Genomic DNA, 13,396 nt, shown 5'->3' on the forward strand with positions numbered 1-13,396 from the left:
ATTCGAATATGAATAACAATAATTCTTTTGATGAATGAGAGACTTTCAAGTGTATGAATGTAAGTAAGTGATGAATTTTCTTAGCACTTGAAGTTCTTATTTTTCCTTATTCTTGGGGTTCATTTTATAGCCTTCAAGAAGGTTGATGACAACTAATTTGACCGTTGGAAAGTGTCCAACTATCATGTGTCATATTTTACTAAATATCATACTTTTTTGAACTAGGAATGTTCTTGACTTGAACATTATGCACTTTGCTTATGTGTTAATAATGACTGATATGTAGCTTCTCATTCTTGACAATGATTTACGATACTTTGTTATTTGCACAAACATCTTAGAGATATGCTTAATGTATTCAGATCAAGATTATCTTTGATTCGTGCTTAATAGACTGAAGAATGATGTCCATGTGTTGGAGATTTATTGTTAACTTGTTGGAGAATGATGTTAATATACTGGAGATTGATTGTTAAAATGCCGGAGAATGATGTTAACACTCTGGAGATTGATGATAACATTCTATAGATTAATGTTAATATGTTGGAGATTAATCATTCTTGAATCAAAAATGTTCTTGACTGAACATTCTTCATTTTACTAGAATGCTGATATGTTGCCTTTAATTTATTTATTATTGACATTATTCCATGGGGCATTCATTACTTGTGCACGTATCTTGGATATGCAGCTGAAGCATATACTTCAAGAATGTTATTCGTTCTTGACAATAAAGTTGGAGAATGATTAGTCTTGCTTGAACATGCTTGATTCATCATAATTCATAGCTTTTCTACTATGTACTTTGAATTGATTTTTTGCTGAGATGAATCCTTTATATTCCTTGAAATCTCAAAACCGTGGAGAACGTTCTTCATTTCTCATACTTCTGTCAAGAACATTCTCCGTTATGTCTTTTTATTTTTATTTTTGTTCCTTTTCAAATGATCTTGCTTATGATTTATAACATAATGTGATCATTGATTGTTGTATTTGATCATGTTCTTCATGAAGATGTTATCTTGAAGATGTAATAAATATTCTCTTGAATGATTAATATATGATACATTCCTTTTGAGATTATTTCATTATTGAGTTGATACTTATGCACTTTGATGAAGTGAATGACTTCTTGCTTGTTCACTTATGCAATTAATGTTCCTTAAACAAAACTCAAGTGCAATCATTAGTACACCACCATTCATAAAACTTAATATTTTATTTCATAAGGTTTGTTGTCATTAAAACATACATAAAAAACGTTTTTGCCTCAACAGACACGACTCTCTTGTAAGTCCTTTTTGAAATTTTAAATGAAAGTTCTACGCACGGTTTCATGTATTCTATTAGCCTATAAAAAAAAATTGTCGATTAATAATTTAAATTCAAAACATATGTGAAATTAACTATAAAAAAAATTTACATCAAGTTTAATAACAAAATTTAAAAACCAATAGTACATTCATTTAAGTCCATGAGAATTGTGTCAAGCGAAAATGGATGTTTGTCACGCGGAATATCTCTCACAAACCATAATCGTACCACACGAATATTCAGACCCCACGATTCTTTTGTTGCGTTAATTTCAGATATACTATTGTTGTTTCTAGGAGCCATGACTATAATTGATACAAATTTTGTTTTTATCTTTGGTAGGACTTCTTCGTAATATAGAAAAAAGTCTATGACATTTAAGTTAAGACGACCATGATTACAATCGATTATTACAGTTAATTTTTTGAAATTGTCATTTCAAAATTTTTTCAAAAAAAAATTGTCAATATAAAAGAAAATAGTTAAAAAATTAATTTGATTATTGTCATTAAAAATCTTTGACAATTATTATTTTAGTCATATTTATGGAAAATAATTAGTCAGTTATATGCCAAATTAATTTTCATAATTATGAGTTTATTGTATGTTGTAACTTGCGTAATAACAGATAATAGAATTTAGACTTAATTGCAATTTGAAAGTAGTCCCCCATTTTATTTCTCTTCATTTTTTGTTCTAAAAAAAAAATTTTGGTCAAAAACTTGATGAAATATCATTTTTTTGAAGTCTCACCATACCATTTATGATTATAAATATTAGGTACAATTGTTGCACCAAATGATCTTGAGATATGATGTGACTTAAATAAGCGCGAAAAAATGACATTTCGTTGCGTTTTGGACTAAAATTCTGTTAGAATGACTAAAATTGAAAAGAAATAAAATGAGAGGACTATTTTCGTGATTCAACTAAAATAAGGAGAACAAAACTGCAATTAAGTCTAGAATTTATCTTGAAATTATTAATGTGTGATCAATTTTATGGCAGTGTTATTATCAATTATCAATTAATATGACAATGTTATTTGGTCAATTTGATGGCAAACAAAAATTGACCAAACAATTAATATGTGTCTAAATAGAGTTGTTACCCAAATAGAGTTGTGTCTAAAAATTTGACCAAACAAAAATTGGTCGGTTATGTGTCTAAAAAATGTCCATTTATGGAAAATAATTAATTTGTTATATTTTCGTAATTAAGACTTTGTATAAATTGATTTTATTTGTCCTTTATATCTCTTAACCTATCGTCATTACACATGAGAAATCCTTAAATAGCAAGATATGATGTCACATGTACTATTTGTTATTTTGTATGATATTTGTTTATAGTGTAGATATAATATATGCAAAATTCTCTTAAAAAACACACTAATAGTTGACAAAAAGTTTATTTTTTGACTTAAAGTAAAGTTATTGATACTAAAATATTGTAACAAAAAATATTAATTATTAAAAAATTTAATAGTATATGATAACTATTTTTTTGAGTTATAATATTATTATGTTAACTATAGAAAGTAATAATTAGTAATGCGATAGTATTGCCTAAAAATAGTAATAAAATATTACGTCAAATAAAAACATTAAATAGTATGTTAATTAATATATATTTGTAACTTTCGAAACAAAAGAATTTCCCCTGATGAAGTTCCACAATATATATAACAAGAAACATGTATCAATTGTATGAATTAGTCTATTGTGCAAGCATGACGATTTGTGTCTCCAAAAATGCGTTATCAATTTATATGTTACTAATTATTGTTGTGGTGTTGCAATTTGAGGAAGGTAATAGTGATTTTTACACTAAGGGTAAAGTAACGGTTTCAATTACCAACAACTTAATCAATCGTCAACTCGGTGTTCATTGTAAAGACAAAAATAATGATATTGGATTTCGATCATTACAGCGTGGAAATTATTACGAATTCACTTTTCGTCCTAACATTGTAGTAACAACTTTATATTTTTGTAGATTTACATGAGATAATGATTTTCACTATTTTGACATTTATGTTGAAGATCGAGATTGGGATTGTGATGGAGGAGTATGTCATTGGGAAATACTTGAAGATGGACCATGTAGGGATAAGGAAATGGCCTATCGATGTTATAATTGGAATCCTAAATTTGTCATAAAAGGGAGAAAACTTGGTGAAGAGAATAATATTTTAAACGTGTAATTTAATTAATATATTTCTCATTGAATTTTATGTAGATTAAGAATAAAAATAACAAAATAAAATATATTTGGGTTTCTCTTTTCCTCTTGTTTCATCTTTTGTTCTGTTTTTAACCTAGCCATGTTCTACCTTCATCACTCTTATTAGTTTTAACTCTTTCCTATGTTATTTTACTGGTCTCAACTCAATGGAAGCTATGTATTATATTTATGTAAAGTTAGCACTATGTCTTGATAAAAAAAATACCTTTTTAGTGTTATAATAATTTTTTAATATATTTTTGTAAAGTCTAATATTTCTTACTTTTTAATAATGTTTGTCAATTGGTATTTTACTCTTGTGAGATTTTTGTTTGTTGTACTTAGGTGTTTTTAATTTTTTTTAGCCTAAATCTATAAAAATTGGGTCAACAAAAATTTATAAATTTTATTCAAAATTTAAATTAATTTTATTAATTTTTGTTGACTCAATTATCTTTTATAATGATGATTAGAGTTAGTAAATTTTTTGAAAGTCTAAAACTTTTGCTTTACAGGCACTATATATAATATGAAAAATATTATTTAATATATAAATATTAAAAAAAAAATATATATATATATATATATATATATATATATATATATATATATATAGATATATACAATAATCTTTAAGATTTCTCAAAAAAAACTTTTGAGCAACCAGTAAAAAAAAATTAAGCCATAAAAAGTAATTGTTCCAACTTCAAAAATTTAATAATGGATAAATAGAAGACATTATGAAAAGTCTATCGGAGGAGAATATATTTCACTATAATAATTATTACGTTAAATTTGCATCAGAACTATGCACTTATCTTAAAAAATAGAAGAATTAGTAAGAGTTATTTTTAAAATAAATATATTAAATAGAGTGTTTTAAGTTAAAAATTTACTAAGAAAAAATAATCAATTTGGGAGACAAAAACCTAACCTACAAAAAGAAAAGGAATAAAAATTGTAAGTAAAAAATAAAATAAGCTCATATTTAACAAATTTTCATTTGGACAAATATTTTATAACTGAACGAATATTAAAGAGTTGAATTTTGCGACTTTTTATTTATATTTGAGGGTATAAAATATGATGATTTGTGTTTAGGGTATAAAATATCACTTTTAAATATTTGTACAAATATATCTTCATAAAAAGTGTGAAACATTAATTAATAACATAATAATATAAAAAAAAAATCTAATAAAGGTCTGGTTTAGATTTGGTTATATATATAAACGTCTGGTTTGGTCTATTTAAAAAAATATAAAATATATTATTTTAATGTTTTAATATGAAATACACTTTTAAACAAGTTTTTAGATCATATTTTGTAAAAAGACCAGACAATTCTAGAAAAAAAAGTTTATGATAGACCGTATACCAAATTTAGACTAAAAAAATTAATTGTAATTCTTACTCAGACATTTTAAAGTCTGACCTGTGCTGATTCATTCTCACCTCTAATTAGAAGTATCCGACCAGAAAAAGTATAATTATTACACTCCTATTTTATTTAGACCTATATCCTGTTTTTGAGTTTGACTTTTGTCTCTCTTAAACTTTCTGGAATCCATATATTATGGATCATCTATTATAATTAAATATACAAAAATAATTTTCTTAAGAAATATTTCAAGTGTCCACATTAGAGTGATTTAAATTTTCATCCAATTCAGATTTACTTAAATTTATCATTTTTGTTAAAATGACTAATACTAATAATAATAATAATAATAATAATAATAATAATAATAATAATAATAATAATAATAATATATGGTCTATTGCATTCAATGTGAATTAACACCATTAGCAAAGAATCAATATAATATTCAGGCTTAATTGCAGTTTTGGTCCCTCTATTTTAGCTGAATCGTAAAAGTAGTCCCTCCATTTTGTTTCTCTCCAGTTTTGGTCCTCCAAACAAAATTTTAGTCTAAAATTTGATTAAATTTCATTCTTTTTTTTTTTTCTCGTTTATTTAAGTAACCTCATGCCTCAAGATCTCGTAGTGCAACAATTGTACCTGAAATTCATGATCATAAATGATGTGGTGTCGCTTAAAAAAATGAAATTTCATCAAGTTTTGAACAAAAATTCTGTTTGTGGACCAAAATTGGAGAGAAATAAAATGGGGGGATTACTTTTGCGATTCATCTAAAATAAGGGGACCAAACCTGCAATTAAATAAAATATTCATTTATATTATTCTCATTAAAATTCAAATAAAGAACCACTTTATAATCAAATATTGTGAACAACTTGGTTAATGATTTCGAACTGAAAACTTGGACATTCTGATCAAACAAGATATAAACCTGGTTAATGACTTAAAACAATATGGTTAATTTCTTGCACAACTTGGTTAGTGGATTTCAACAGAAAGTTCATAAAAACAGAAAGAAAGAAATTCAAAATTTCATACATATTTGTTCATAAAAACAGAAAGAAAGAAAATAACAAACAAAAAGTGTTGTTCAAACACCACCAACTACATCACTATAGAGAACCTCCCACAAACTCAAAATATGCCCATAACACACTTATTTTTTCTTCTTCTTCTTTTCATCCGGATTCACAAACGGACTTTGATTGACTACACTTTTAACTTGCTTCTTTGGTTTATCTTTCATTCTCGTAATTTTATTTGACGTTGCCATGTCTTAAAGCATTAGAACTATAGAAAAATAAATACTAAAATATTAACATTTAAATAAAATAGCTCATTTATGATAGTAAATTTGTCTAAATTGAAATAATAGACATAAATATACTAGAATATCAAATATTTAAGCATATAAAGCAAAATCATTTAAGCATATAAGGTATATAAAGCAAAATCATTATGTCTAAAATATAAAAGCATTTAGGCATATAAAGCAACAATGAAAGGAATATCAACAACAGCCAAAGGAAATAATGGAAGGAATATAACATTTAAGCATATAAAGCAAAATAATTTTGTCTAAAATATAAAGCAATAAAATAATCAATCTGGCCAAAAATAGAATCCCTAAAAACCAAAAATCCTAAATAAAGAAGCAAAAATAGAAACCTTAAATCAATAACTAAAAATCCTAAATTGAAGGAAACAACAATCATACAAAGAAGCAACAACAATGATATAGAGAAGTAAACTTACAATGAGAATACCCAACAACCTGTAACTATCGTACAAATAGGGATGGGAATAGGCTAGGCCGTCCGACAGGGGCCTATGGCCTGGCCTGTTTAATAAAAAGGTCAGGCTCAGGCTGTTTTTAAAGCCTATTTATGTAAATAGGTCAGGCTCACGCTTGTAAAAAAGCCTATTAGGCCTGACAGGCCGGCCTATATATATTTTATATGTATTTCATTCTCTATTTTTTCTTCTTCTAATTTTCATTGCACTCACTCCAACAAACATGTATGAAAACAACATATTTTTTATAAAAACCGATATTATTTATTTGTTACTTTATATTTTATAAAAACCAATACTATTTATTTGTTATCTTTATATATATTATTAGTATATAAATTTAGAAATCCTAATTGTTTATTATTACTGAATATGAGTTTGTTTGAGAGGTAATATTCCGAGTTGTTTGAGAGGATTTGTTTAGAGGTAATATTCTGAGTTGTTTGAGAGATAATAATAGGTGCGTTTGTTTCAATAAAAAATTTGTTCTTTTAAATCAAAAACTATTTTTTAGGGTTTAAAAGGTATTTGTTTCATATTTTTAAAAAATTATTTTGTTAGAAAAATCATTTTTTTTTAATTTAATATATATATACATATACACATTAGTATTGGTATATGGAGAATCATATAAATTGATATGTGTAGAGCATCATGTAGCTATAGATAATTGTTTAGAGGTAATAATCTGAGTTTGTTTGAGACCATTTGTTTTAGAGATAATAATAGGTGCGTTTGTTTTAATAAAAAATTTATTCTTTTAAACCAAAAATCATTTTTAGGGTTTAAAGGGTGTTTGTTTCATATTTTTTTAAATTATTTTGTTAGAAAATTTATTTTTAATGTGAATAAGGCTTTTAAATAGGCTTACAGGTCAGGCCATGATAGGTCGTAGGTCAGGCTCAGGCCGAAAAAAAAGCCTATCATAGGTCGTAGGCCTCAAATATTCATCGTAGGCCAGGCTCAGGCCTTTCAAAGCCTGGCCTGGCCTGGCCTATTCCCACCCCTACGTATAAACGAGCAAACGAGTGAGCAACACAAATGCACAGAAATCGAATGCAACGAGCGAGCGAGCGAACGACAACGAAAGAAACGACAAAAATCGGATGCAACGAGAGCAAGCGACAACGAGAAAGAAAAGAAGAGAAGTAAGAAACAACATAAATTGCTCTCAATGGAGAAGAAGATGAAGAAACAAAGAAAAGAAGATGGAGAAGCATTCAGGCTCTCGGTGGAGAAGAAGATGGAGAAACGAAGAGAATAAGATGAAGAAGCATTCAGGAAGGAAAAAAAGGATTTCCTGAGGAATAGAAAGAGAATTATCAAAATAACTAAATTGTCCCTTAAATATGTATATGTCCTTAAATATGTATACGTATACAATATATATATATATTTGTATTTGTGTTTAAAAATGTATTTAAATAACATTTCTCTAGTAAGAATTAACCTTGAAACCAATAGTAACCTCGTTAGTAAAGCTAAGATTCTCATTTGAATCATTTATATGGAGAAAAAAAAAACCAAAAAAGAATTAATATCGTAATACTCCTTTGCATTAAATTTCTCTTATTACCTCTTACTCACTTGTTTGGTGGAACTCTAACAAATTTGTTTGTATTCAAAACTTTTATTTTTTCACTAATGTTTTAAAAACTTATCTAGCCATTATAACCAATAATATTTTTGTATGAATAAACCAAATAATATGTATCGAAACATTAGCTGATAAAAATACTCAACGTGACATATAGTTTCCACTATGATACAATGGTTATTCCTCTTTTTATTTTATTTTATGTTGATTGAATTAATAAAGTTTATTGAAAAAAATGAAAAATAAGTTAGATGTAGTATAGATAGCTTAAAATTAATAATTAAGTTATTTAAAAAATTGAAATATATTATCTTGAACTAAATATAATTTTTTAATGGAAAATAAAATAAATTATATAATTAAAATGTGAAATAAACTTCAAATGCTATTTAATTTTTTGACAGAAAATTTGAAATATATTATATTAAATATAAATTCAGTATTAAGTTTGATATATCATAGATAGATTAAAATTAAAAATCAAATTCTATTAATTATCTTAAATTCATAAAAAAAAAATTAAAAATATGAAAGAAAAAATTATTATTAATAACGGTGGTACTAAGGACTATTTTACATCTGTCCTATTTAAAATTTAAACTCCGTTCTTTAAGGATACAATCATATAAAATTACCAACTTTTTTTAAAAAAATATTACCGATTTTTTAAAGAATATTGGTGAAAAATGTATATATAACATGGTCGCATGGCAACTATAACTATATATTTCCAAAGAATTTTGTGAAAGTTTTTTTTTTTACTCAAGAATTTTGTTAAAGATAAAATGTGTAATCATGCAAACAAGTAAATGATAGAATGCCTATAAGATAATTTTGATAATATTAACTATTAAAAATCATTCTAATATTTTTTAAATATAAAAATACGCGACAATCCTCATTTATAAAAACTTAAATATTGAATTTTTTGACATGATTATACATTTTGTAGAAGCTAATAATATTTTTTCTATAACAAAATTATAGATTATTTTACTGCCTCACAAAAAGAAATTTTTAGATCCGTCAATCCCTGAGACTTATATACTACTCTAAAATAAAATAGATGTAAAATAAGGTAAAGTAGTAATCAAAAATTTAATATATTTATTTTTAAATTAATATTAGATGTATTAATTTTTTAATTACTATTTTTATTGTATTTCATACGAAGAATATGTTATAATTGATGCTAACAAATACCATGTGATTATATTTCTGGTGGACATGAATACAGAGTATACACTGTGTTTCCTCTTGGAGTTCACTTTCAGAAGCTGCTTCAATGCAATGACCTCCAAAGAATTGGTAGTGTCTCTTTTTTCTTGTCAAAGAATTGGTAGTGTCTCAAGGTAATATATACAAAAAATTTCTATAACAAACTTATCCATAACAACTAGGATCTTAGATAAAATAGATATTATGAAAATAAAACAAGCAAATTTAATTAAAACAATTTATATAATAAAGACGCACAAAAATATATGCAATAAAACACAATAGAAAAAAATCGTCTTTTCTAATTATCGTCAATTTCCAAACTTACTTTTAGTTTATCTAACTTGACCTAATATTTATACAATTTGGTATAAGCTTTTCTATTAACAACTTTTTACAAAATTACATATGAGCCTCAACATAAATCAAAATTAAAGAATGGCCATATATATAACATTCTCCATAGCAACATATAGCTATGTTAGAAATGAAGTTGCACACATTTTAATGCCTCAAGAATGGATGAAAAGTACAAACAAAATCTCTAATTAGATAAATTTAATTGATTTTATGCGTTAATCAATAAATCTAATCTAATTTACATGAGAATATATAGACCATAAAATGAAGAGAATCCCAAGGAATTGTGATATGATTATAGAGAAATCCTGTGTGAACAAAGTCAATTGATTAGATTCCATTATTAATTTCTATCATAATTAAACAATGTGGCTTTAGAGTGAAAAGAGACAATCACAATGAAACTTACTTGAGAGAGATGACTTGGAGCATAAGAGAAAGAAGATGAATAGTGTGGAGGTGATTGTTGTGAGTCTTGTGACTATAAACAACAAAGGCAAAGGAATTAATATGAAATCAACAATCAAATCAACCACAATGTAAATTAATTGATCTTTAATTAGTGTGTGTGTCAAGCTTATAAAAAATTTAGTGTAACAATTTCAAAGCAAACAAAATTGATGTTTGATAGTCTTCAATTGAAACGGTGAAATGAAAATAAAGCAAACAAAAAAATATCTTTAATTAGTAAAATTGCAAGGTAAAATTTTCTAAAATTTATGCAAATAATATATAATGCAACTGATGCTAAAATCATCTAAGGGCTGTTATTTTAGTCCTAACCATCTGATTTCTTAACAAAAATGAGTCTTTATTATTTGAAATTTGGTTAAGAGATAAATAAAGTTTGGTCAAAGATTATTTCACACAAAGTTCAAACTCGAGTCTTCCGATTGATACATTCTAAACTAAAGTTCATTAACTGCTTGTTTAATTAAGGATAGTTTGAAATGATATTAAATCATATTTTTCTAATAAATTGTATGGAATGCAATTATGCAGCACTAAAGTGTCTGACACGTGTCAATGTCTAACACTCGTACGACACTACACATGTGTTGTGTTTAGTGATCGTGTGTCCTGTCAAAGGTATATAACCTCAACTAGGAATTCATGGTAAAAGCCTTCCAAATTCTTCACTTGAACTATTTCCATCATGCTAGACTAAAGGAAAAAAAGTTCTTGGGTAGAAATGATGCACAATGCAAGTGTTGCATGTTACCAATTCCAATTGATGGTTGGTATCAAAATGAAACTGCATCAGTAGAACTTTCAACTTTGCATGCTATAAAATTTTAGATATGGATTATGAAAATAAAAAATCTATAAAACTCTCCCATTCACATATAGTTTAGTTTCAAAATCAGGAAAATTTGGCAGACAGAAGCTATACTTTTGAATGTTTCAAGCACAACTCAGGCTGCCGTACTATATATATTTGGTCACCAACTGCATTTTCTTTGTAACTATCTTGATTTCTGTGCCATGTCCATAATGCATATGTAGAATTCACAACCTGCAATAGTATCATAAAATGATTTTTTTTTTCAAGTAAAAGATTAATATTATAGGCTTAATTTCTATAAACCAATTGTGTAAAATATTTTTAGACATGCATCCAATCAAATCATACCATAATATCACTTTATCACATTAGTTTCTAAAATATCTCAACAAATATTTATTTTGACGAAATAGTAATAATAAGGTTCAGAGTACAAAATATATTTAATGCTGTCATACTCACCAAGTGTATATAAATTAAATCATAATCTTAACGTGATACTATTAACTATTTAACAAGTGTCCCCGATTATAGATTGAACTTCCTCGTTTGATGTTAAAAAGTCAAATTCTTACTACTAAATTAACAACTCATAAATGAGGCTTAGTAATTAAGTGAATTGTATCTAAAGGGTAGTCTACAAAATCAATAAAAAATCAAAATTTAAGGTACACAATTTGATGTTTTTACCTCAAGTATCCCATGACCAAAACTACTTTCTCTAAATGCACTCCATTCAGGTTGTTTGTTCCAACAGAAGTTTCCTTTGGCAGGACCAGAGGAATAATTTGAGTGACAAACTCCTCCAAATTCAGGTATGTTATCTCCAGCTGAAGGACACTTTCCAGGTTCATCTGCATGGTCAACATCTACTTTCTCAATATTTCCACCATCTCCTACAGTTATGTAAATAGGTCCACAAGGATCTAATGTGTAATTATAAACTCTATTCATCCTCTCATAAGCATGGACCTGCAACATGTGCGATAACTTTAATTTAATAAATGGTTAAATATGTTTTTAGTCACAAGTGTCACATGTACTTTCATTTTTCATCATACGTTAGAATTTAATAATAGGAACCAAAGTTTTGACAAAAAATTATTTAGAGACTAAAGGTTGAAGAAAATTTCATATAAACTTAAAACAAAATTTTATAGAAATTAAAAGCATATTTACATATAATTCTTGGTCGAAGAACTATTCAATGTAAAATAACTTTGACTGCAAGAAATAGAGTAAATTTAACTTACATGACCATTGAAGACAATGTCAACTCTATATTGATAAAGAAGTGCTTCCATTTCCAATCTCATGCACTCAAATTCTTGATAGTGTGAAGCATAGCTGTTATACCAAGGAGGATGCCATGTAGCAACTAACCAAGGTGTTACACTACGGTCTACACTTTGCAGATCTTTCTTTAGCCAAGCAAATTGTGCACCTAGGTTCAAGATCCAATGAAACACATCAATTAGCAATATCTAAAAGGTTTAAATGTAGTTTTGGTGTAAAAAAATTGTTATTAATTCTTGCAAATATATTATATACCACTTTTTGCTTTTGATCATTGTTGTTTTGGTTTCGTCTTTGTAAAATTTATCATTGTTGTTTTGGTTTAGTCTTTGTAAAATTTGTTCATGTTAAAGTTAGTCCTTGTAATATGTGGAGTGTGTGATTTTAGTCCCTCCGATATGTGCTAATATAAAGGCTAAAAAGAATATTAGACACATACTACAACGACTAATTTCAACATAAACAAATTTTATATATAATAAAACAAAGTAACAAAGATCAAAAGTAAAAAATGGTGTAGTTGCAAGGATTAAAAACAAATAAACTAAATTTACAGGACTAAAACTCAAAATGGTATATTTGCACGGACTAAAAACATATTTCAATTTATGTAAAATTATGCATGTGGCTTGCTTACATCACATAAACTACATTTTATGAGTATCACCTCGTTAGCACCAACACCTCTTATCAAAAACATATCTAGTGTCCAACATATGTCGGTGATGCAAGACATCGACACATACGATTACATTCAATTAATTTATTTTTTCAAACTTCTATCGATATAAGGTCAGTATTGTGCCAAGTATCTTTACTCATAGGTTATCACTTACCAGTACTATTGTAATCAACATAAGCTCCTAACATGATAAAGTGTATGCCACCAGCATCAAAAGAGTAATATAAGTTACTTTTAGAG

General features: G+C 26.6%; 1 protein-coding gene across 1 annotated transcript in view; it reads right to left on the minus strand.

The window, feature by feature from the left end:
• Nucleotides 1-10,108: 10,108 nt before the first annotated feature.
• LOC101498327 (purple acid phosphatase 23) overlaps nt 10,109-13,396 on the minus strand; it is a 6,151-nt gene continuing 2,863 nt past the window's right edge. Inside the window, 6 exon segments of the mRNA XM_073365145.1 lie at nt 10,109-10,201; nt 10,303-10,374; nt 11,287-11,409; nt 11,869-12,150; nt 12,432-12,622; nt 13,311-13,396. The exon segment at nt 13,311-13,396 is cut by the window's right edge and continues 23 nt beyond it. Of these exon segments, the coding sequence (XP_073221246.1) occupies nt 10,109-10,201; nt 10,303-10,374; nt 11,287-11,409; nt 11,869-12,150; nt 12,432-12,622; nt 13,311-13,396 (847 nt within the window).

Source organism: Cicer arietinum, chromosome 2, assembly GCF_000331145.2.
Source record: "Cicer arietinum cultivar CDC Frontier isolate Library 1 chromosome 2, Cicar.CDCFrontier_v2.0, whole genome shotgun sequence".
NCBI lineage: Eukaryota > Viridiplantae > Streptophyta > Magnoliopsida > Fabales > Fabaceae > Cicer > Cicer arietinum.